This window comes from Larus michahellis, chromosome 2, assembly GCF_964199755.1.
Source record: "Larus michahellis chromosome 2, bLarMic1.1, whole genome shotgun sequence".
NCBI classification, from domain to species: Eukaryota; Metazoa; Chordata; class Aves; order Charadriiformes; family Laridae; genus Larus; species Larus michahellis.
This window is the reverse complement of record NC_133897.1, coordinates 8569028-8596300: the sequence shown is the minus strand read 5'-3', so window position 1 is coordinate 8596300 and position 27273 is coordinate 8569028. Positions and strand designations below refer to the sequence as shown.

The 27273-nt window shown below is 38.9% G+C and overlaps 1 protein-coding gene across 2 annotated transcripts; it reads right to left on the bottom strand.

Annotated features, from left to right (window-relative positions):
* Window positions 1-349: 349 nt before the first annotated feature.
* On the bottom strand, window positions 350-27273 carry ACTR3B (actin related protein 3B). Of its 2 annotated transcripts, none has more exons than XM_074574107.1 (12): window positions 27048-27273; window positions 19428-19483; window positions 17482-17606; window positions 16378-16488; window positions 15890-15985; window positions 15627-15734; window positions 14469-14612; window positions 13688-13861; window positions 10638-10730; window positions 2399-2524; window positions 1875-1958; window positions 350-1277 (listed from the first exon to the last, which is right to left on the bottom strand). In XM_074574107.1, exons 1-12 carry the CDS (start codon window positions 27089-27091, stop codon window positions 1182-1184), a joined length of 1257 nt encoding a protein of 418 aa, XP_074430208.1. In that variant the 5' UTR covers window positions 27092-27273; the 3' UTR covers window positions 350-1181. The 2 variants fall into 2 exon arrangements, with proteins under 2 accessions (XP_074430208.1, XP_074430207.1); XM_074574106.1 differs by having other exon boundaries at window positions 350-1273.

Here is a 27273-nt window from a genome sequence, read left to right as displayed (position 1 = left end):
GAGTGTAAGTAGGATTTCCTACCCTATTTGGATTTAAAACGTAGAAGAACAAATGCTGTGTCCACAACAAGAACATATACCCATAATAGGGTAGTTAAGCTCTGGAACAGGTTGCCCAGAGGTGTTAAAGAACTTGCATTCACAGAGATCCTCGAAACCTGACTGGCCCTGACCAACCAGACCTGACTTTGAAGGCAGCCCTGTACTAAGCAGGAGTCTGGACCAGAAACATCCAGAGGTCCCTTCCAACTTCAGTGTTAGTATGATTCCACGTACATTGACACATAAATGGAAAGCTAACCTTGTCCGATAAAGCCAAGGAGTATGTAAATCAGGACTACCACAAATGTTCATAAAGATGTTAACAGCTTTTATTTCACTGGTGCAAGGCCCGTGTGTCATCCACCACTCACCAACATCAAAACAAAACATCATCTTCTATAAAACAGTTTCAGAAAATTCAAAACAAAGCAACAGTGGCTATAATAAACTTCATACAATACTGTAAATCACTTACTTTGTGTCATCCAAACAAGAACAAATCAGTTTCTAGCACACATGGCTTTTTTTACCCCCCCAAAAGAAAATACCAGCACAACTCCAATACATGCCTCACACCTGGAAATGCGTAGCATCACTCCATGACATTGATAGCTGTTCGTGCTTAGAACTAGTCATCAATTCACCCTACCAATATCATAAAATACAAAATGATATGAAAAACCTACATTTACAAAGTACAGTCCCAATCCTGCAATCTAATCCGTTTGGGCAGGTACCTGCATCCATTCCAACTCCCCTGAAGGCAATGTGGTATTTAGTGCTCCATGGCTAAAGATTTGATTGCAGAATCAGGGCACAAGCAGTAAAACACTGCCTTATTCTTCTAGATTCAGTTTCAGTAGTATTTGCACAACCTCCTAAACTGAGACTCACCTATTTTCAATTACCTCACATTTAGGAAGAAAGAAGGATAGGCTTTAAAGTCATCAGAGAAATGGCTTTTACTGAAATGACTTGGGGCTGTTTAAGTTGTGCCTTTGTGCACGGTGGTGATCCAAATGGTTCCAAGAGATAACCACATCTTGCTTCAGTATTTACAGTATCTGCTGCCTTCCTCCGCTTTACGTGAGTTTCTTCACCAGCAAGGTATCAGAGATCTTGTTTCCATTAGACGAGCATTATGACATGACTCCAAAAACAGGATTATGACGACAAATACTAGGACCATACTCTTCATAGTCTTTCTTGGTGTGACATACTTGGAAAAACTCTGGCTGTGAAAATATAAAACAAATCCCCTCAAAAGCATAAGAATATACAGAGTAGAAAAACTGACAAACCAATACCTTAACATTTCTGTAGACTGCAGCTTTATGATGTGCTATTACATTTTTGAAATAGAACAAAACTGGAAATATTAGGATATGAATACAACCAATCAAGAAAAGTTTGTCTGGACAGAAGATTGCTTTTAAACAAAGCAATAAGAAATTCCACTCTGGAGACAGGAATTGCTCCCATTTTCCTGTATTTGCTTCTCCCTTAGGCTTAAGGCCATTGATTTGGATCTTAGATTCCTGAAGTCCTAACTAATCTGTAGTGCTGACTTCAAGAATAAAGGGATTATATTGCAACTATCATATAAAAATTACCTCAGAATTATGTCAAATCATGATATCCTTACGCAAGTAAATCTCCCACTTGCCTTGTACAAATTTTACTGAGATAAAAGTTGGGTAAGGATTCCAGAATATTACACATTTTAGGCTGTCATAATGAAAAGGTTTAAAACATAGCACTCGGATCAAATCTAGCCAGAAGACAATATGCAATTAAAAAAAAAATTCAGAACAATTTTGATAAAGACTTACTGTTGAAGCCAGCATGGAACCACCAAACCAAACTGCGTAACGCTGCATGTGATGTGTTATCACTTGAACTTCAACTGGTTTGGGCTAATAAGAAAGAGTTGGTATTTAGTTGGTTTACATTTTCTAGCAAAATCCTTACAAACCGAAAATGCTCAGACCCAGACATCTTCACCCCTCCGTTCACATCACTATCTCACATTTATTACTCAGTCTGCCATGCTCTCCGGGAGACCAAATCATAAAACTCTTCATGATTAGTATGCTAAGTTAAATCCCTCCTGTCTACCGCTAGGATCACCTATCTCCTAGAAGGGAAACCAGAAATGCCCTTAGAGGCTGCTCACAGTAACTTTAAGATTCCTGTAAAGACATATCATACATTGCAAGGCTACAAACACGTTTAACAAGGCATACATATATACTACTCATTTTACAACACTGCATTTTCACTAGTCAAGTGAAAATTCTTAACTTAACTTTCTTTCACTACTCACATAATTAATGCATTTGAAATTCTTACTTACTTTTATCCGACCACCGCTGAGTTCTTCACTAAGTCGCAATCTCGCATCCACTACTCTCTTCAAATCCCTTTGCAGTCGTCGTCCAAAGTCCCTGAACATCGTGGATCCTCCTGAGAGGACCACATTCTGTGCAGAAAATAGACACACTCTTTAAATCCATTTTCAAGTGAGTTTCCCAAAAGCCAACACTGCAGAGGTGACTATTTAGATCTTAACATCATTAGCAAGATGACAAGCTACAGCGAATACCGTAAGCAAATACCTTGTATAGGAGGTCCATGGTCCCCTATTTTCTTTTTTTGACTTTTTAAATAGGAGTTTTATGTAGAATACGTTATTACAAAAGAGAACGATTCCATTAAAATGGTGTATATTAGCTTTATACACATATATATATAAAGCTAGTATACGACATGTGCTCAGCAGCAGAAATAAGACACTACAACAAGAAGTTTCCCAGGGATGCTCATGGTAAGCAGTTTTAGCCCTGATGCCAAATAAGGCTCAAGCCTTGTTACACTACTGTTAGCATCTTTCCCGAAACTGTAACATTACCTAGAACTCTTTTTTTTTTTATTATTATTTTAAGAGTTAAACATAGCAACAAGCAAGTCCAATAATTCTTCAAAAAGGTACCACACCTCCAAATAGGACTGCAGAACAGCGAAAGGTACAATGCCTTTCACTTTTCTTGTCTACACCTGCTTGCCTGGTATTTAACTCCCAGAGCTGAATCAAAAGCCTCTTAGCCTGGACTTGGATTTTGAATACAGATTTTAGAACATCACATCCTTAATTCTGATGGTGTTGCAGGGTCATAGACTAACAGAGAAGTCATTTTAAAAGGTGGGGGGGATTCAAAACAGGAAGCCTAGAACGTTGGTGGCAGCAAAGATGCATTTTGTAATCAGAAAAATGAACTCTATGTGACAAAACTGCATGCATGCCCTCGCATACTGCTGCAACTGCAAACCAAAGTGACAATTAGTGCTTGTTGAAACCACTCATATGCCTTAGACATGTCTACAAGGAACTAAACTGAGATCAAGAGTTTATTCTACACAGGTCCACAGGTCAAAGGATTACCTCCCGGTAATAGTTTTTGACACTGCAGATCAAGACTGTGCACGTAATCTACAACTACCTGGAAGGAGGTTGTAGAGAGGTGGGGGTCGGTCTCTTCTCCCAAGTAACAGGACAAGAGGAAACGGCCTCAAGTTGCGCCAGGGAAGGTTTAGACTGGATATTAGGAAAAATTTCTTCACCAAAAGGGTTATGAAGCATTGGAACAGGCTGCCCAGGGAAGCCGTGGAGTCACCATCCCTGGAGGTATTTAAAAGACGGGTAGACGTGGTGCTGAGGGACATGGGTTAGTGGTGGTTTTGTCAGAGTTCGGTTGATGGTTGGATTTGATGATCTTAAAGGTGCTTTCAAACCTAGACAATTCTATGACTCTATAATGAAAGAACCTGCGTGCAGGCTTCCTGTCTGCAAACAGCGATCTGAAGAGTCAAAGACAGGCATAATAAGCATCCACACTTGCAGGATGCAGAACTAACTGCTTGGATTTCAAGCAATAGATAACAAGGAAAATCTTGTTTGTAACTTGTAAAATGAGAAGAAAGCTGTTTGTTTATTTATGAAAAAAAATAAATCTCTGCACATTGTAAAAAACATTACAGTAGGAAAAACGGATTTCTTCACAGCTTCAGGTTATCTACAATATAGAGAGTGCATAACAAGGCAGGTGTATTTAAAAGAAAAGCACACATCCCCATAATATTACTGAAACATTTCCCAAAAGAAAGAGAAGGACGGAGAAGAGGAAAGGAGTCATATGCATAAGCAGGAGCCAGAAACCACAGTTGGTTCTAAAATTAAGACAGAAGGGAGATTTGCCCTGCTCCCCCCAAACACAAGAACATTTTGTCCCCTGCCTCAAAGTGGTCACGCACTCCACAAGGGAAAAGAAAATTGCTAATGGGGAAAAGAGACAACATCCAACCCCAGTGATGAAACAGCAATTAAAAAGATGCCATCCGAAGATATTACCTGCAGATAATGAAGCTGGCGAAGATGGTGAAAGCAATAATTCTATTCAAAGCAAATTAAACTTCAAGTATACTCCGTAAAGTGGACAATGCTACCACTAAAAATAGATTTCAAAATACACCTGAGAATAATTGTTTGAATACATCCAAGACCAACTCATGCAACTACAGAGTTAGCACTAATATTGGGAGGACCTTTTATCATTCCAGTTTAGAAGTTCAGAGCTTACACCTTCCTCAGATGATGATTATTCACATACTTCTACACACTGAAAGAAATTTAACAATAATGCCAGTCAAGGAGAACAGACGCACTGAGATATTGCTGAAAAGGTGAGTCATCTCATTACCACAAGTCTGGACAAGCCAGGCCAAGCAGAATTCTGGCTAGAAGTACCTAGGTGACACCAAGTGCTGTTATAAGATGGTTAATTACACAGTTACAGCTCCCCTGCTCCCTGCACTTCTTGTCAGCACTGGGCCAAATCTGTGCTAACTCTTCAGTAGACGACTGCCCACATATGGGCTTCAGTAAGCTGCCACGACTCCACAGGTCAGTCTCCTGCAAGGTCAGAAGCCAGGTAGTCCTCACTCACAATGAAAGCAGAATCCTTACACATTCCCCATCCCTCAAACAACACACCCACCACTTAAAGGACCCAATGAAGCTGGGAAAAGACAGACACACACACAAAAAAAAAAAAGAAAAAAACAAAACAAACACCAAAACACAAACACCAAACGCCCTAAAAAACAACCAAGAAACCACACACTGCAATCCCCAAGCAAATACCTTCTGTAGAATAACTGTGTAAAATACAACACAGTAATTCCAATAACTACACAACAAAAACAACGTAACAATGAAGCTAACAATGAAGCATGCTAAACAAATCTGCAGAGAAAGCTTACTAGTGATGTTTGGGTTTTCAGCCTGCCTGGGAAGTCTCTTGCCTCTCAGAAAAAAGACATCAAGGAAGTTAAGATTTAGGTATCTCTTTCCAGCTGATTCCTTTAAACAAGATTTCTTCTGATCTTACTCTGCTCAAAGACACTTCAGCTGGTTTAACAGCTCTAGGCAGACCACAGGTTTCACAGCTAACGGTGATTACCATATCATCTGACAGAAAAAAGTTCCAGCTGATTTTTACTTTTATAGCTAACTGGTTGAAAATTTAAGTTTTTTCAAAAGAACATATTCTCTTAGAAGAGAGGGTGGAAGACCTTCAACACACCTGATAAAAATAACCACAAGTAAATAATGAAAGTAGGCCATTTCTGGAAGGAAACTGGAAGGTGAACACCAATCATCTCAAAGGGCTGGCAGGAAATTTCTCACTTCTCATCCACTCCCTCTGCTTCTCTTATGAACTTCAGGGTATTGAGTTTCTCTCTATACCACTTCTGATATTACACCTGTACAGTGCAATGCTGCAGAGATATGACGCTACCTAACAAAACAACCCAGTTATCTAACAGAAATCTCTATCTAAATAAAGTGTCCATAAAAATTCCAAAAGGTTAAATTAGCTTCTGCAGAACTCAACACTACCAAACACGAGGGGCTGAACTGGTTTGTGCATCTTCTTACTGCACCTTTTAACACGGTGTAAGGGCACTCTCAGCTGGACACTTCAGATTTTGCAGCTGAGAATCATCCACTGCTTTTCTGGTAAATATGAACATCAACAACACATCCCAGTTTCCCCTCCTTCCAAATTACAGCTTCAATTAAAGTTGTTAAACTTGACACAACCACACCACCAGAGACATGCGATGAGAGCAATATATGACTGTTAATAAAAATGATTATGGGTAAAAACCAGAAGGTTCACAAGATGAAGCCAAGCACTTCATGAGCAAGTGAATCAATTAAGCTACATGTCTCTGTTAATTTAGTTAAAACAGGGCAATATTTGCCAACGTTGTAGGGAAAGTATAAGGAGAAATATTATATATATATGTATTTCAAACAACACATATATAACAATGAAGTAACTGTATTGTGAGAAACACTATTTTTTAAATAAGTGACTTTTAATAATGAAGAAACAATTTCTGTTTCTTTAAAATCATAGTTTTCAATGTTCATTTAACAGTGCGCGTAATAACAGAAGATTTCAGCATGACTTTTGGTCCTGCTGTTCCTAGAAATGCGCTTGCACTCAGACACACAAGTAACCTCAAAATACTGCAGATGTATTGAGCTACTGTTAAACCAGCTACCCTGGGTAATGTTATAAACGTAATTACAGCAGTGATAGGAATAAATAGGTTTTCTCCTCAGTACTCCTGTGCTACGCTGTTAATCACTTGGGGCCTCACGTGAGGTAGCAGAAATACCTTTCCTTTCCCATGTCTTATCATCAGTGCCAACATGATGCAGATCTAATGGCCTGGCTGTCTCTCCACAGAGCCTCCCCACTCTGTCCTTAGTTAGGTAACAGCAAACATTGTCATTTTGCTGAAGCACAGGTAAGCAAAAGTCAGTTGAACCCTACCCAGTCTTCTGCTTGAGGATACCTACAAGTTTCAGAGAGGAAAGGCAAGAACAGGGTTGATACAGCAAATAAACTGGGCACCATCACAGGCTGTATTTCTCTCTGCAGCTCGCAGATGCCCAGCCGGACGCTGCACAGCAGTCTGGCAGCGCCATCTACACACCACTCAGCACATGTGAAGCTGTTTTCACACAAAGTATTTACCCGCAATTCAAGTTAGAAGTGAGTTAGGGGGATGTCTGCCACCCCTTTACCTTCCCGCACCCCAGATTCTCTCCAGGCTTTGAGGATGGTTTGTTATTATCCAGGCAGTCACAAGTTTAACCTTCCAAGAAAACACCAATATAAATGTAGCCCAAATCTTAATTGCATCAACAAGCTCAAGTTCACTACTGTCCACAATAGCTGCACACCCAGCTAAAAAGTTATCTTCTCTAAGGAAATGAGCCAATATCATTAAAATCCTGTCTCCATTGAACGTTTCCCCTGAAAACCTGGATGATTTATCTACAATAAAACATCACACTTGCCAGTACACTACAGTCCCCACCTCCTGCAATGCATTCAGCTTCAGAAGCTAGCTTAAAAGTTTGAGGTCAAAGACGTTACAACTGGATCCATCATGATTTGAACTATGAGTATTTAAACATGTTTGGCTAGGATCTTTCAGAGATGTTTCTGACAGAATTTACCTGGTTTCAGACGTCACTTATCTTAAATTCTTTCATCCATCTATTTATGCCAAAAGCACAGCAGAGCAAAGTTGAAAGAAATCAATTGCGGGAACAGCCGATGACCCTACAACTTACATCCTTTTGACTGGGAGATGGCACAGGCCTCAGAACTGTCAATACCGTTCTCATCTCCTGTTACCATCTAAACTCTGGAAGTATATGGGGAGAGACTCCGACAGGTAAAAAGGAAGATGAAGCAAAGTGTGGAGTAAGACTGGCAGTATCTGAACCTGGTACCAACAAAAAATACCTGTTATTAGAATATCAAGCAGTTTTTAGAACTTCTGAAAGTCCTGTGTCCACGTTTGAAGTTACTATAACTATATTCACTAGGTGACTGTTAAATCCAGCTACTCTTTTTGACACTAAGTGCCAAAACTCATGCGCCAGCTGACAAATGTTAGGGCAAGTTTCAGAGCATTTCCAGGTTGTAAAGAGATTTTTAAACAGCAACTAGTATTGAAAACATCCAACCCTAACACCTATTGTGGCCGCATCACAAAGCGGACGTTTCCCACTGATGCAAGCCAGGTGTGCATTAGTTACACTGTGTGTAGTGGTACGCTCACAGGAACCTGAAAGCTGGGGGAAGGACCGCATTTTTCTGCAGACCACAGTCCCCATCATGCTACTGCTCTCTCCTCTAATTCCTCTGCGTTTCTGTGATATCAATTAAACTACCTGCTTATATAAATATGAGATAAATTTAAGGAAAAATTGTGGAAGAGTATTTTAAGAAAGAAAGGAAGCTCAGGAATTCTACAAAAAGTAAAATAAAAAGGAAAAAGAACTAGATGAATTATAGACCATTCTTCTCAAAGAATGCCAAGAGTGGTGCAATGCCTCACTGCGTCCCATAAAAGCATGATGGCATTTCTAGCTGCATGCAGGATGGGTCATTTTTCAGTGGAATTCAACACACAGGAATGATCAACATAGCAAGGATGCCAGATTATTTCAGTCATGTGGTAAGATCCAAAATTACTCCATCATTTCACCTGAGCACTCACTTTAAGTTTCATTCTGCTTTCTAAAGATTGGTGTTTGTTAAAAAAAAGAAAAAATACACCTTATTTCTTCAAATTTCAGTGCAAGTCCCCTGGTTCCAAACCCAACAGCCTACCTATCTTCTTCCATTTTAGCAAAAAGCAGCTCATCCCAAGCACTCCAGAACTCTCAACTCTGTGTTAGAGACACAGAGAGAGATAGAATAAGAATATAAATCAATTCTTCCAAGCAATCACATTAAGATGGGGTGATCATGGGAATTAAAAGACTGCATGGCTGGCAACTGTTATACAATTAAAAAGGCTTCATCACGTGTGAAAGAATGTTTGTGCTTGATACTGAACAGCTACAAGTTCTGGGATCTGGCTGAAGAAGTCAGTCTTATGAAGGTCCTGCTGGTCCCAGCATCTACATAAGGTGAGATAATCCGGTTCATGAGAGAGATGTTGACCAGATTGGGAAACAGGGATACCAGCAATAAAACTTAAGAAGAGAAATACTGTAGTACTTCAAAAGATAGGTTGTGAAACAACACTTTGAAGGCTACGTACCACATATAACCTGCAAGAAGGGTACTTGCAGGTATTTTCTGCATGAACACTGAGGAAGAATCCAGACAGATTTGATGGAAAGCCAGCTGCCAAGCACAGGGCCTTGGCTGGCCACCCTGCAGCGCTGTGGGCAAGCAAAATTGATAAACCACAGAAACGAAGAGAAAGTACAAGGGGATTTCTGCACCTATACACTGTTTTAAACAGTGAGAACAAGAGATGCTTATCCCTTTGCAGTGACTTTGCTTAAAGAAATAACAACTATTAGCATTAATAACTACTGACATCTATCATTACATTCAATAGGTAGTTGTGGAGCATTGTTTTAATTAAGCAATTATCATTAAAAACATAAAATGGAAAAAACAAAGTCTGAAGCAGTGGCAAGCCAAGGGAAAGTTATTTGCCTGCTGTTTATGGTGAGGAAAGAGTAACTTAACCTCAATTTTTAAATACCACTTTCCAGAAGCCAGTACTAATCTGTACCCTACCAAGCAACGAAGCTGTTGCTCTATGGAAACATTGGCCTTTCAGGAAAAAAAGAGCAGACCCTAAGCACAACCAGACAACCAAGAGTTTCCTAAAACCTTCTGCAACATACCTAAGCTTGAAACGATTGAAAACATCAACTGCAAAATTTGCTCCACATATGAGCTTGTCAAGTAGTTTAACTTTGTGTTTTACCCTGCTCCACAGATTTGCTCTGAAGCGCTATGTCCCATTCTAGATTACAGAGCATGTTTACTAGACAAGTAAAACAGACTGCAAATTTTTCAGTTATGAATCACCCTGAGATACAACTTAGTTGGAACTTAACGATTATTCTAATAGGCGAGGAAAACTACCACCTTTTCTCAAGCAAGCAAACCTTTCTACGCTATTACTTTAGACTGTTATTTCCAAAAGGGCACTGCTGCTGCACAAGCAGGAAAAAAAAAAAAACCAGGAAGCATAGGATGTGATGCCAATATAGAGCATGCTTGCCATTGGCTATGCTGGTCAGCACCTTCCTTTTCACTTCTTAAAAATCAGTAAGTGGAAGTACTCTCTGGACTACACCCTGGGCTAGTTCAAGCAGGTCTAATTATTGCCTCCTAAAAGATTTTAAGTTTTCATGTACTTTAATACTGGGTTCAATACCTGGGTAAAACTGCATACAGTGGGCAGACACAAGTCAAGACTGTGAAAAAGATAAATATATATATATTAAAATCAGCAAATATCAAGTACTCTTCATTCAGAAGTGGCACTTTGCGTAACTTGAACTTTATTTCTATTCAAAGTTCACATTTCTCATAGTGGGAGAAGTGGTAGGTACATACACGCTTCACGATAATGATGTTGATATTTATCTTCAAATAAATTAAGTTAATCTTGCAGCAGAAAGACCATACCTTATATAATGGACGCCGGACATCAATGGGACAGTTCTGTATAACTTCATCAACTACATCCGAAATGGATTCCATAAAATCTGGATTAGCAAACTAAAATTAAATAGAACAGGCATTAGATTTTTTGTCCCAAGAATACAGAAACAAAAAGAAGCAGAAGGAAGACTCTAGAGAGCTTTTGTAATAGCACTTTTAAGGAGGGGGGTGGGAATCAATGTCAGTATTACTTCTGCTCACCACTTATTCTACATTATAACAAACGTACTTCTGTACAAGGGAAATGAGAATTCCCTTTTCTGCTGAGAAATTCAGATTCTCCTCCTTAGTCATGAATTCACTGTTTACAATTTATGCACTATGGACTTCACGTGACATGAGTTTGAGTTCTCCTGCAATATTAAACACACTGTTACTGTGCAATGTGGTCCTGCCTTTCCTTTTAAGTGAAATCAAAAATATCATTGTGCAAATCAAAATGTTCCTCTGTAAAGGTATTTTAGTAGGGTTAAAAATTCTATGTTAAATTCCCACCAAAGAGCCAGACTTTGTTCCAAGCATAGAAAATCTCTAATATTCAAAAAGGCATATATACTCTAGGGTCCTGAGTGGAAGTCCCCATCAATGCAAACATCAATACAGTGCTAATGTGAATTTCTGCATTTATAAATACTAGAGAGTCAGAGTTGCTAATGCGAGTAAACATTCTTGGACTACTGGCAATTTTCCACTTAAAACTTAACATGAGCTTCCAAATAGTTCATAGCCTAAGTTTTGCCCTTTCAGAGATTAAACTTTGAAAAATTAAATGAATTATCGATACATAATAATATATTAACATATATTGTTATATAACTTTAAAACTTTGCCAAAGGTATAAAAACTATTTGGGATTTACATCCTAACCAAAATGAAGTGTTTAACTGGATGAATAACAAGGGCAAAACACAACAAGTATACACTGAACTGAAAGAGAAATTAGCAAAGGAAGTTGGCTTGGAGATCAGGAGCCATAAGAATGATGTGAAAAATCCCCAAGAATTCAAGCTAATTTCCACAGTAAGAATTAATCACGCAAGAAGCTCAAACATGAAGCCACGTAAATTAAAAGAGAAGAAAGAAGTGGTGTTGCTTCATAAGGAGAATTCTCATCTGAACGAACTACAGCCTGAAAACTCATCCCAAGCTCTCCATAAAGGTACTGGGAAAACAGCAGGGCAAAAGGAATAAGTAGAAATGAGAGTTATGGCATCCAAAGCGGAGCATAACATGCCCCCAGAATGGGGACAAGAGAACTGACATGTGAAATTGCAGTCTGCTAGCAAATACCATATGGTTGGACTATAGCGAGTAAAATACCTAATTTTAAAAGTGGAGAAATAATCTATATAACTACAACCCCCAAAGACTGTCTTCAAGAGTACTAAAGACTTCAGAACAAATTTTGTAAACTGAAAACAGGAAAAGATTACAAGACAGCTTTACCAAAGGCAGCTTTTACCTAACTAACTTGTCACCCTTTGAAGTGAGGAGTTAATGAAGTCCAGCAAGAAATTCTCTTTGGATGCAGTATGTATCATCTAGTGCGCTTTTCTCATCTAGAAAGTCAGTTCAGTTTTGTTTTGGTTTGTTTTTTTTTTTCAATACAGAGCCAAGAAACTATCAAGAAATGAAGAAAATGGAAATTAGTCCTTTATCCTGTTCCTAAGAGTCTTTGAAGGGACTATAGAAAGAGGAGCTATTAAAACGATGTCTGACATGGGATTCAGTGCCTCTCTGTAAGATCCCATGGGTAAACAGCAGGGAGGACAAACTGTTTAGCCCAGAGGTTTAACGTTGGCACAAGATCAGAAAGCTATAAACTGACCACAAAGAGATTAAGGCTGGAATTTAGACAAAAGGTGAGAGAATGAGGTTTTTTAATATTCTTCCAATAGGAAGAGAGCAGACAAAGGGAAACTGCACCAGTATTAATGTGGATCTTGACTAAATTTTGTTAACAGTATTACAGGTTATGGGTGCCTGCAATAAACTCAATGGAGTGCATGGGAATGGAGAGGACCTCCTCTGTTATGCTGTAGCATATTACAACTTGACTCTGTCCTCTCCCACAATATCCCAAAGCTCACTCAAACTGAACTACCAAACACAAGACAGACTAGGTATTATAACGTTTCCCAGAATTGTACGTGTTACTTCTGGCCACACCAACAGAGATTTCCACAGACTTAGCTTGAAGAAGAGGAGGCTGAGGGGAGACCTCACTGCCCTCTACAACTACCTGAAAGGAGGTTGGAGAGAGGTGGGTGTTGGCCTCTTCTCCCAAGTAAAGAATGACAGGACCAGAGGAAATGGTCTGAAGTTGCGGCAGGGAAGGTTTAGGTTAGATGTTAGGAAGAATTACTTCACTGAAAGAGTGGTCAGGCACTGGAACAGCCTGTCCAGGGAGGTGGTTGAGTCACCATCCCTAGAGGTGTTTAAGAAACGTCTAGATGTGGCACTTCAGGGCATGCTCTAGTGGCAGAGATTGTAGGTTGTTTGGTTGGACTCGATGATCTTAAGGGTCCTTTCCAACCATGAAGATTCTACGATTCTATGATTCTCTCAAGCACAAATTTAGCATCCACGCTTTATAAACTGACTCAGTATCAAAAGTCAGTGTCCAAGATCTAGAATATTTCCAATGCAATGCTACCATGCAGAGTAGCAGCCAAAGGGATTGGCAACATAACCAAATACACAGTATAAAGGCACACTGTTTTAAACCAATGCTGAAAGAAAGAAGGAAAACGCTATATAGACTCTCTAAGTTCAAAAAATTTCTTCTAAATTTTAGATTGCCTTTAAAAAAACACAATAAGATGTTTTAAATGTTACACGTTTTTCTGTGTTTAAGTTATCTGAGACTGTACAAGTCAGGAGACTCATTGATCTCTTATCTCCACGTGATGGCGCACTGGCACCAAGAATGACAGTTCCTCCCTCCCCCCCGCCCCACCTTCACTTGCACAGTAAAGTTTCTATAACTTAATATTGCTAGTCCCTATTCTTACCTCAGGATGAAAGAAAATTTCAGGTCCGAGGAACCTTTCATAACCAACATCTATAACAAACTTAGTCTTGTTGATTGCATTGATGCCAGTATACTGTTTGATCCATTTCCGAGGATCTCCATCATACTTGGAAAATTCTTTCACTATGTCAGGGCAAATGTAACAGTATTTCTCCTGTTGAGAAATACTATGCATTAAAAAGTGCCAAAAATAATCATTCCATCATTGAATTAAAGTATAACACAATCAGAAAACAAAAATATGTGAGCATTCTCAGTTAGGGATGTTCAACAGATGTCCTTACTCAAATGACTACTGAAAACTCAACCCTACAAGACGACGTGCATGGCCTATTTGTTTTAATAAAATTGCACGCTGACTCATCTAGATTAGTCTCTCTCAAAATGAAAACATCACAACCATTAGGTCTGTGACAATAAAGAAGTTCAATGGCGAGCTCTCATTGCAAGATCAGACCCACACAATCGCCCTATTGACATTACATACATTTATTTTTCATTAAATTCAAAAGCAAATTTTAAACAAATCTAAAGCTTAAAATGCTGATTTAATCTGCAGAACATACTCACTCCAGTCTAGCATGAAGATTTTCTTCCTCTTTCTCCTTCCCCTGCGCTTGATTGGATAAACCACCATAAGCTTGTGTAATTACAATGCGCTGCCTACATCTGCATTTTTAGGAGAGCCACCGGCAACTTGTTAAAGCCAAAAAATTGGCTCGGAGTTTTATTTATTTATTAAGAGATAAAGAAGGGTGTACCTTTATGGCTTTTGCTGTCTCCAGAGATTGTTCAGGAGGAATTCCCACCTCCCTTTCCCTTAGGAGTTGTTGAATAAAGTAAGTAATATCTCTACCTGCAATAGGTATGTGTTTGATGCAACTTCCAATTACATAGCCTTCTGCCTATGTAGGAGGAGAGGAGAAAAAATATTTAGGGATAAACTTGTGTGTATCCATAATTAACAGAAAAACTAACATTCATTTTTCTAATACTTTGTTTGGATTTTTAATTAAAAGTAAAATCTTTAAACTGTAAAATTACTACAAAAACGTGCAACCCACTGCAAATTGGATATTATTTTTATTTAAAAGACCTTGATTACCACATGTAAACAGACACTGATTATCTAATAGATACACAAGTGATAGACGAAAGAATCTTGCACATATTAGAAGACAAAGTCTGGTCAGATGGTTCCTTTTAGGCATCATCTGAAAAGCAATCGCAATATAAATGCGCCACTCGTGTCCTGTTTGAGAGTGAAATGCTAATAGGAAAAAGTATAAAATTTATTAAAATTCTCAGACAAGAAAAAAAATCAAATGAAGTAGTATCTAACGATAAGATGATTCTATATTTTTAACATCCTAACATAATTAAGCTGTTGGAGATTGACCATGTATATGAACTTGCATTTATACAAGCTTGCAGTTGTTTCCATAAAAGCAGAGTTCACTAACTTGTGAAATACAATAAAATCCTATAGAAAGCACACATTTTCAGTTGTATTAACAATCGAAGTGTAGGACATTAAAAAAGTTAGGACATTTCTTGTCAGACATTGGTAGCATGCAGGACATTCAAAACTGAGATAAGCATTAATATTAAACAGAACTGAGGCATCACACCAACAGAAGACGAAGTTTTGCACCAAAATAGCCTTTAAAAAGATGGCCTGATGATTCCTTATTGTGATCTTCCTATAGTTTGCAAACTAAATTAATTGCATAAATAAAGTTCACATAATAAAATACATACTTTTCAAAACAATCATAAGGAAGGAAAAAATCCCAAACAACCAAGAAACGCTAAAAATTAAGTTTCATTTTACATGTCTTATTTAAGCCTATAGTAAACAAACCCTGTACTTGTCCATATCACTGATAATTTCAAATTGCATCCTGCTACATACATACCACAGGAATTACATGGGTCACTCCATCACCACTATCGATGACAATTCCAGTCAAAGTACGTTCTCCAACCTGCCGTGATGTCCAAGAGGCAGCTAAGGCCAACACTGCCTACATGAGAAAGGGTTTATATTTAGAAGCAGGCAGAGTGTGCTCATTTACAATCTCAGAAAACACTGTTTCAAACATTTTAGACACGTGCATATGGAAGACTATACATCCTGCAGCTATATTGTACTTCGGAAGTATAGATTCACTTTGTTCACCTGAACAGCAATGTAAAGTCCTGGTATGTTAAATGATTCGAACATGATTTCTGCAAGATACTCCCTGTTTTCTGGTGTGTTCAGCGGAGGCTCTGTCTGAAAGAAAGAAAGAGTTTTGAAAAAGCACTTCAGTAGAGTTCTAACTGTTCATGCACCGACTAGCTTGATATGGTAATCAAACTTTTTAAATTCTCAGTGCACTCAAAATAGGAAATTTCAAACAGAATTTAGTTTAAACAAAGTGTTTGAAGCTTTTCAAAAACAAAATCCAACCTGCACTAGCCTCCATCGTAAAATCAACACAATTTAGTTATAATGCAGCTTTACAGATTACTTTCCTCTTCCCCTTCCTCCGCCCCCTCCCCAGTTGCTGAAGAAATAACAGATATCTACAGAGAAAAATACTCCAACAGAGCTACTTGTGCTTGGAACATTATTTAGTTGTCCTCTTAAAAAAAATATTTTCTTACCCAGTCTCATTAACTCACCATTAAAAAATAGTGATCCTCAGGTTCAGCTCGCAGGTATTTAAAAATGACCTGCTCCATGAATCTCTCCATGAGGTCCCAGTCTTCAACAATACCATGTCGTATAGGCCACTGCAGCAAGAAAACTTGTCAACACTCTTAACCGTACAAGGACAAACAAACCCAGAAATAGGAACAGCCTAAGTCCCCAAACCCTTACATCTTCTGCAAGAATGAAAACAACTCATCTCATGGTTACCTTATCAAATCTTCCATTCTGATTTTAATTTAGAGGCACTATTTGAAGTTATCTCCTGCTCCCAGGTACTTCAAATTGCGATTCTGTCTTGCAGGACTAGAACCCAGAATCCAGACTCTATTCCTAATACTGTTATTGCTCTATTGCAGCACTCTGTTTTAATCTCTTTTTGTATAAGTTTTATCATTTATAAAGTTGAGAATCATACTTGGCTTCAATATGCCTCCCAATCTATAAAAAGAAATAAAGACCATATAGGCTATACATTTTTCAACGAAAATTCTGGCAGGGATGATGTTTACATTTTGTTCAATGTTAAGAACACAGATGACATTTAAGTAATACAGTAGGATGTATAAAATATGATTTTTTCCACGTAATTCATAAGCCGGTAACATATTGTAAGTACAAGTCGTCCTTTACTAGGGTATGGAAAATATGGTTCACAGAAAAGCTGCATTGAAGACAGCCCTCCACAAAACAATGGTGACATTCCCTAAAGCAAAAGCATTCAACTCATTCCCCGGTTCATATGCCATGTTAAGAGGATACACTTTTAGCAAGAATTTAAGTATTCAGTGTTTATTACTATTTTAATAGCTAATAATTTTGAAAACTGAACAGCTGCACTGCATCGATAGATATTTACCCAAGGGTTGAAGCACCAATCACACAGGACAGCACTAGTAAAACAGACATTTAAAAAAGGTAAAGCCAAGAACCAAGTCATGCAGTTTTTAAAAAGCAACAAAAATACTTGGCTAAAAAGAAAATGTGTGTTTTAAATGGCTATCAAAAAGTTCTAGAATTTTATTAATAAAAATGTGAAACTTTGGAATGACTTCATAAAAATACTCAATGCTTACCTTTGTAGCATAGGTAGGTTTATCTATGGCTTCATCTCCTATGAAAAAGTCCAGATCATCAACACCTTTCATTACCCTCCTCTGAGCCTGGTCACCTACTTTGGCTGATTCTCGGATTGCGATACCTTAAAACAAAACCCAAACAAATCAAACAGCTAAATACCATGTAATGAATGTTTATTTGCTTAAGGGTTCTTTTCCAGAAATAAAAATTGGAATATAGAAAGCATAGTTTCCAGAAAGCAGAAATTATATAAGCAATCTATGGACAAGCTAATACAGCAGAGTTCATTCTCACTGCATCACGCAGGATTCTGGTCACCCATCCCTCATAAATGTGAATAATAACGCAGAGAAAAATCTTAAAAATGTATTATTTTAAAGACAACAGCAGTCACTAAACCTGCGCAAGTGCAGCATTCCACTGGAGATACTCTTTAAGCCAGTAAGCAACATGATTTTCTGAGTTTCAACTTCAGAATTAAGAGAAAGAGCACAGGAGGAGGAGAAAATAAACTATGAACTTCAGAAATAAGTATGGGAGTCATTATCCCGGTTGGTGAGAAGGAGCAAGGGGGAAGGGGAGAAATCAATTTTCAGTGCTACAGAGAAATCTTTGGAGACTCTTGTGCTTCCCCATTAGCAGCCTGCAACTATCACTAAAATTATTAGATGATGGCTGCTAAAGGCAAGATGATGAGACAGCAAAACCACAAACCTGGGGCAAGCTATAAATAAAAATGGAATAAAGTATTCTTAAAACGTAACCTTATTTATATACAGTTTTCTTTTAATAGGCTATAATCAGGATCTAAATAACATGCAGTAGCAAACGCAGAGTAGACAGGCATCATCCACAAACGCGTCAAATACTATCAGCACCAAAAATTACTGACAAGCAAACAATTCTTTTGGAAATACACCTAATCCCAAACAAGTTCATAGTTTTATAAAATAGGATTTATAACAAATTCACAGGAACCTTCTCCTATCCCACTTCTTTAACGCGAGAAATTTAAATCTTTACCAGAGGCTCAGGTTTGAATTTTGTACAATACTTAAAATAGTAAGACTATAACCATTACTGCAGCTACATTTGATAAAAAGCATGTGCCCCTCTACCTCTTTGGCCCCCGATAATCTTTATTATTTCCTTATCTTTATACCTTCTACTGTGAGTAGCTACAAGGCAGCCTAGATGCATTAATAAGTAGTTAATTGAGGAAGTTCACAACAAGTAAAAGGCAGTGTTTAACATAATTGGAGATAACCATGAGATAATAGGTGTCATTAAAGACATAAATACTTAGTGCTATTATTTATAAACATATATAGCATTTGAGAGTAAATTAAAATCAAGAACACCAAAACGGCATAACATTTTAAACACGTTTAACAGACAAAAAAATTAAGAGTAGGCCTGCTCACAAAAGCATGTTAAATCAGCAAAACCATTTAATTGGTAAACACACACCCAAAAAGAACACTTTCTAATAGGAACAACTTTTTTGAATATTAAACTGTCTACAGTCCCAGACAATGTAAATAAGGCAGACACCACCTGCACTTTAGTACTTAATTTGATTGGAAGCCTTCCCCAGATTATCCAGGCAGTAACCATGGTGTCAGGTAGACAGGAGGTAAATTGCATTCTGTCTACTCAAGAGTCCTGGCAGAAAAATAATGGAGATAAAAAGGAAATTGGACTGGAGTTCTCTTCATCTTCGTCATAGCAACCAAGAAGCCGATTTAATGAGCAACAGTCCTAGCTAACTGCAAACAAGGAGTTCTGTTTAGCTACACTCTAGCCAAAGATGCTAATGCAACAAATATCACTTCCCAGATGGACAAGAGACTACGAAGGCTGAGTTGGGAGTCATTTACTCATAAAACCGCTCAGTGACAGCGGTGTATATCAGAATTTGGAGGCACGAGAAATTACTCACATGATGGGATAATGAATTGAGGTTCTGTATTTCCTGCATAGCCAAGTTTCGTATACCTAGAAAAAGAACGATCACAAGGTCAGTAGATGCACTTAGATGTAAAAAAAAGGGAAAAAAAATACTTTTAATTCGCAACACTTCTTAAGGTGAAGGCCAAACAACCGCCTACCACATCTACATTTTCTGCGTTATGCTTTCACATGACACCCTGCTGAGAAGAAAACTCAGAAGTGGTAAATATTTCAAGTGTTATTTATTTTTCAGACACCATCAGCTTACAAATTTTGGTAGTGTTTTTTCTGAACTATGAAATCTGAAAACTCAGCCCTTATTTTCTCCATCTTCTTGACCAGCTATGACAAAAGTTAGGCAGGCCTTGATCCACCCTTTGGTAAAAAAAAAGGCTGTTGCAGATCTTACCTTTCAGACAGCTACCACAAGCAAAGATGTCATTAGACATCGCGTGTTTGTTGAATATTGTCAAATACAGGAAAAAAATAGCGTGTCAAGTACAAACCACAATTCAGAAGTCTAGTTGCAACCCTTCTCATGCCTTGCACAAATCACTCCTGTTATCACAGGTATAGTATCTGTGTGTGGCAATACATATGTAGTACCCCCAAAGTAAGCATGCATTGATAAAATGCTTTAGAAATGGGCAGCAGATGGTATGAAGCATTGTCTGTCTCTCTGAATATACCCATAATAACTATATTAATAAGTAAAAGGTCAAGAGAAAAAAAAAAAAAACAGGTAACTTGGGGAAGGAAAAAAAAAAGAAAAGGAATTTTCACACAAAACCTAAAATCTTTGCATGGTGTTACTGGCTGCAAGCTAGTTCAGGTCTTTAGCAGCTAGAAATAATTAACATCCTAGACAATGAAAAACAATTCTAACTCCTGGGGGGGGGCAGGGGGGAACAATTCAGAAGCAATTTAAAAAAAAAAAAAGAAAGGAAAAAAGCCAACAAAACTAATTGAATGGTTGCAGAGATTGAAGTCTTTCTCCAATATTGTCATTGAATTGGAACAAAAGTACAATAATAGCACAATTTGAAGGAAATTAGAATTATTCACATCCATTTTCACCATGAAAATGTAAAGCCATGGCATTCTTAAATAACACCAATCACAATCTAGGTCCTAAAGCGAATTTAGGGTCTTTGCCTACATCCTACTATCAATATTTGGAAACTATATTATGCCATCGCTAAAGCAGAGGGTTGCTTGTTCATTAACAGCCATAACAGTAAGTTCCCCTTTATGGAGTATTTGATACAAAAACACTCATTAAGAGTCAGTTTGCTTAGATAAAGGAATTAAATCAAAACTGAATAGCAATGACCTTGGAATTTAAATATTATATTTTCAACATCTCTTCAAAGCTATAGCTTCAATAGATTTCAAATAATCTTTAAAAAAGCCATTTTCCCTAAGGCTAAAAAGACAAGGACTGTGTTTTGGGGGCAAGGGTTTGTTGTATTTTTAATCATCATTATGTGGGCATATGCTTTCAGTCCAATCCAAAATGTTTATGCATACTTTCTGCGACTCTCAAAATATATAATCAGGTCATTAAACTAGACTGATTTGTAAAGAAGGCCATTACTAGTAAATTCTTTTTTATTATTATTATTGCACAGTTTCTTCACATTTTAGAATGAGGCCTACCTAGGGAATATTGTCAAAATACAACAAGTAACAGGAGGAGTTACACTGGGATTTAAGACACATTACAGGGTACTTCCTCTTCGTTGCTCTCTGAAATGGGTTTTGCTCAAATGCACCCAGTGAGGACCAAGGAAACCTTTTTGGATTCAAGAGACCTAGTTCTAAGACTTAGGAACAGCAATCAGGCAGAAACCTCATGAAAACAGCCCTTTAAGCCCCAGTGAAAAAACAAAGTTAATATATATACATATACACACACATATACCTAAGCATGTAAATATGTATATATGCTCTTTATACAATTTTTGTGTGTGTGTGTGTGCATATATATATATAAAATTAAAAGGTTCCTGCAATATAACCAGAACTCATTTCTTAACCTAAATTCTGGCCAAGAGGTGAGTTCAGTTTGCCATCTTTCCCCGCTCTACACACATGCTAAACTCACACACACTCACAGTATTAAAAACACCTTCTAAAAGTCAACTTGGGCCTTCACCTTCCCTCTCAAGTAGGGATGAGATCCCCCTACTAGAATAACTTATAAAGTTACCAAAAGCCTATGACTCAATATTTCACAGATTTCTTTTTTCACTAGGTGAATTAACTCCAGTTGAAACTACAGGATAAGCTTATTTCTCAGTTATCAGTGAAAAACAGTTCTCTTCAAAGAACACATCTCACAGAAGATAACATCCGGGAAGATTTCTTTTGTATGCCATTAATCCATGAAGGATTAATATTAGAATTATGAGAACAACTAAATTCTCCATTCAATATTGAAGCAAGGAAGCGGAAAAAAACGCTGTTCAAAAAACCCCGACAATCTATTTAGGACCAAGCAAGAGAGAGACTTGAACAAGTAGCCGTATTTCAGGTGTTCTGACAAAACCAAATGGAAGGGAAACTCAAACTACTCTCAAAACCACTGAGGAAGAGAAGGAAAAGAGACAATGCGGTTGTGCTGCCCTTTCTTATCCAGTAGACTATTCACTCATGACATGGTAGGCTTGGTCCCAGATTTTTCTCCTGCCCAGCAGGACCCGAACACATTCCACCTTCCAGAGCCATACCCAAGAGTACATTAAAGTGTTTGGGTGACCCACTTCCAGGACCTCCTACAGAGATCATTCCCTTTTATACAAGATATTTAAATATTCATTGACCTGAAAGGCTCTGGACTTAAACAGTTAGAGAGGTTACCTGGTCTCCAGTCCCTTTCCCAATGAATATTTAAGCGTCTAAAACATGGTTTTCTTTCTCCTGGGTTACAGCCTAGCAGACTAATGGTAATGCAATGTCTTGTAATCTGTAAATTACAGAGACAGCTGGAGGGAACGCATAGATCATCAGTATTCCAGCTTCATTTCATTAAAAGTAGCAGGTTTATTGCCAGTGAGATAGGAACCTACTGGAAACTCTCCAGAATATAGGATACTAGACACTGCATTAAAGATTAGCAGAAAAGCAATCCAATAGACTAAGGCTATTTTATGCAAGGGGATTTGAAGGGACTACTCATCAAAAAAAAAAAATCTGAAAATTGTATATTGTTCAAACAAATAGTTTCTAAAAATAAATATTCTTCAGCACCTCCTGGTTTTCCCAGGTGATTAGTTAGCACACAAATCAGTTTCAATAGCTTTTGCTTGAGCAATGGTAAGTCCTAAGCGTTTCTTTTCCGAGGTTCTACCACGAAAAAACAGAAAAACTTAAGATAGAAAAATGACTGCAAAGATGTACAAATGGACCAAACTTGGAAGCAGATACTGCATTCTCAACCATTTTAAAGAGTGGGGATGTATTTTGGAAAATTCTTACTAAAGCATGAGAACAACATAGTTTAGGTATATAAAATCACACACACAGGCATTTGCTTTATCCATCTCAAAACACAAGACACCCAATTTTTTCTCTGGACAAATATGCAAAAGACCAAAGGCCGGCTATGAACATTTTAGTATTTCCTCAATTTCTATTGCTTTTTTGGGCCAGATCTTTAAACCATGTGTTACATTCATTAAAAAAAAAAAAAAAAAAAAAAAAAAGAGCTCAGAAGAGATAGACATGAAATGATTGGAAACAACAAAATACCTTAAGAGAATCCTGTAAACAAACAAAAAATAACCTCTGTAAAAAGAACACTTTCCCTGACAGCTAAGATGCTAAATAACTAACAGTTATTATTGCCAGGACACCTGTGATGTGACACTGCCATAAACAGACTGTATTATCATTCTTACAAATATGCTTGCGAAACTCGCAACACAAGGTCTTCATAAAGATGTGGAAAGGCATATTCGAAATGAAGGAGGACATGATGAAGGAATGGGAATGAGGAAAGAAAGGATGAAGGAGGAAATACCAAACAAACAAAAAAAAAAAAATCTATTATGTCGGCTCCATTTACCCAAGAGCACCAGCAGCCACTATAAGAATAAAGCGTATGTTAGAGCCGTTGCTTTTTTTGAGAGTCTAGCACTTTACAGGACTGAAGCCTGTGATTATAAAGAACAGTTAATTAACCCAGGCTCCTTAGACCCAGAACAGCAATTACAATAATGCTTGTTCACAAGTCTCACATGTAAAGAGCAGAGGTAAAAATTGGCTAAAGCAACTCATTTAGCATCAGAAATACAAAAAGAAGGGGAAACCATAACATGTTCAGAGGTTCCAGCTATCTTTAATAGCCCAGCAACAACCACCACCCGAAGCTTCAAGTTATAAGCTCACTTCTGCCAGAAATCAAGTATTTACCTCTAAGCACATCAGTAAGACTTTGTCATAGTAATTATTCTTTACTAAAAGAAAAATTGAGTGACTTCAATAAAATACACCCAAAATAGAAGTACTCCTTAGTGTCTGCAAGCGCACACACTGAAGAGGAGAGAGGTATTTTAAGACATCTTTGTTTCACACACCCACCTACTAGTGTTCTGCTGTCCCACAGCTAAATGCCAGTTAATAAAACTAGTTGTGGAGTTTAAAGCTACTTAAAACAGCAACACCAAAAAGGCCTGGTAGCCTTAAGAAACTAAAAATAGCATGCCCTTCTCCACAAAAAGACCGACAGCAATGTGTAAACTGATCACGAGGAAAACCTCATGCGAAGAAAATGAAGATGTAATGCAACAAAATTGAAGTAGGACAAGTCATTTGCAAATACTAATGGAAAAGATGATAGCAAGTTATCACTTTCTACAAAAATTGTTAATAAAGAGTGAACAGTTCACGACAAAGAAAGTTCAAGTTATCTATCCAATAGAGAAAAAGAATGTTATCCAGTCCTGCTATGACAATATGTTTCTCACTAAAGGTCTGTACCTGTTGTTGCTTTTTTTTTTTTTTTTGAGATATTCCAGTGTTTTACATGACTGAGGCCTATGGCTGCAAACAGCAGCAAATTAAAGCAGGCTCCTTGCACACAAAACAACAACAACAACAAAGACAGTCTTTTTACAAACTTCTTAAATCCCCTTACACAAAAAGAAGAGGGATTAGTGCCTGGACAAAGCACCTCATTCAGTACCAGAGACAGAAGTAGAAAAGTGTATTTTATATACGTAATGTTCCACAGTGCATGTCTGCATACACCTTTTCCTTTCCGCTATGCTCTTCCAAGTTTTTAATCTGAAAGCCCTTTCATGAATAATTTGAATGAAGCGTTTGAAGCTTGTAACCCAAAGTAGATTCATTCTAACAATAAGAAGGTTTTCAGCCCACACAGAGGAAAATTCCAGAGACTGTGTATCAGTGAGTCAATCTACTTCTTCTGCCTGCTTTGTTTCAGACTCTTTATTTTTTCTTGAATTCTGTACGATAACTTATTTCAAATTCAATAATCTCATTGCTGAAAAGTCTTCCACATTTGAGTGCCCTGCAACGAAGTCAAGCAGAAGGCCCATCAGCAGAGATACCATGTTGTCTCATATGAACTAAGATCGTTTGGAGGCGTGGAAATGCAAAGTCGCATCCAAACTATCTGAACCCTTCCTGAAACAAACCGATACACATGCCCACACACACAAACTCCATCAGCTTTACCCATGCAAGCATGGGCAAAATAGATTTTAGAAATTCTACTTGAATTATTATTTCTCTGAAAGGACACAATAAACCATCTTCTATCCTTATTTATTGTGTACGACTGTTGGTCAGCAGTATCTATTGCTAGTGCAGCACTGGAATCACTCCACAAACTAAGAGCAAAGGAGGTCTCCTGCAAAAGACAGACATTGCGTTTAATGCATTTTCTGGATTTTGTAGTTTGTATTGTAGCCTTTTTAAATGATCCACCTAGAGCTCCAATTTCTCTCCTTGAAAAACTCTTCAAAACTGTCAAGTAGTATTCCCATAACACCAACAGTTCTGTGGAGAACAGATATTTAAAATATCTTCAGCAAATAAATAGAAGGTACCTGTGAAACTACCAAGGAGTATCTAATACCCAGGCAGAATTACATGCAATAAGGAACCTGGTCTCTATTCTACTCCCAGAGTTTCCAGCTGTGGACTCCAGTATTCCCCATTGAGGGAACAGAGCTGATTTCTGCTAAGATAAGGTATTAACAGAAACAAGACAAGAGACTTCTAAAAGTTTTATGCCAGTTTAATACAGACGTATTTCAAAATGCAAAACACATTTTCAGGAGAAGGCAGCGTGCCACCACATCATTGGGAAGTGTTTCCTCCAGTTATCTAGGGGGTCGGGTGTTTTTGTTTCATTAGTTTTGGGTTTGGTTTTTTTCAAGATGTCTCAGTTTTGGAAATTTTAAAGGTAACTTTCCAAGCATTAAAGAAATAAAACAGTACTGTAAATTCCCTGCAGAGGAAAGATCTATTATTGCAATAAATCAATGCAATCAGTGACACTGAGGCAGAGCCTGACAAGTAAAGTTACTGACTGAATACTCATGTACTGGTGTCTCCTCTACTCCTCAAAGCTCTCTGTAACTGTCGGGTCAAAGGAAAGATATTAGCAAAAGCACACCACATATTCAGTATCACCTTCATTACAGCTCCCTCTGACACCTCCCACTCCTGAGGCACAGCAGAACTGGTCTATGGGACGACGAATGGGTCTTCTCTAGCCAGAGATGGGTAGGAAAGACCTGTTCCTGAAATGCCTCCTGATGGCCTCTGCAATTCAGATTCATTTTAGTCGCCAAAGACTTGAGTTACACCACTTGTGGTTTGGCTGAACGTAGAATAAATCTCGCACTGATTTACCAAAGTTGAAGAAGGGATGACCTTACAACCAAGAAATGCCACGAGTGTCAGACAGCAGCTGTCATCTCACTGCTGGCCAGAGGCGATACCTGGAAAGGTTCAAGAAGAGGTAGATGCTGTCCGGAGGCGGGTTTACAGCTGTGTGTGCACGCAGGAGACGCCACAGCCCGGCAAGCACAGCTCACCCCAGACCTCACCTGCCTCTGGACCACACTCTGTGCCGGCTCACAGCTCCTGGGCAAAGCCAACGCTGTCCCCTCTCTCCAGGCAGTCATTTGAAACAAGCCAGCCCCCATTTCAACATTTTAATCATGCAATAGTTTGAAGTCAGAGAACACCAACAAAAATTGGACCCAAGAGGAGAAAAGGGCACGCAGAAACACACACCGTGCAGGGGGACACGGGGCCTGGCGGGGGCACGGCCGGAGTGCCCTGCTGCCAGCTCCCAACGGGAGGCAGGGCAAGAGGAGGAGGGTACTCGGTGAAGGGCGGTGGGCAGCAGCGGCCGCCCCAGCGGCAAAGGGGCCTGGAGGGGAGAGACCCTCCGCCCCAGGGCATGGGGACACACGGCAAGAGTCCGGTCCCACGAGAGGGGACGGGACTCCCCGCTGCAGGCCCTCACGGGTCAGCGGGAGGCGGCTGCGGGCCGCGGGCACGGCGGAGACACCCCCCACTCCCCAGAAACTGACTGGCAGCGCCGCCCCCCCTTCCCCGCACTCACCCGGTGCCTCCGTCTATCACGCAAGGGGGCAGGTAGCTCGCCATGCTAGGGAGCCGGCAATGCGGGCCCTACGCCACCATCCAGGCGGCCGCCGCCGGCTCCCCCGGCCCGACGCGGCCTCAGCGCATCGGCGGCGGCGGGGCGGCCGGCACCATGCAGCCGCCTGTCAGCGCCGCCCCCAGGGCGCATGCGCCGCCCGCCGCCGCCACCTGACGCCGCCGTCGGC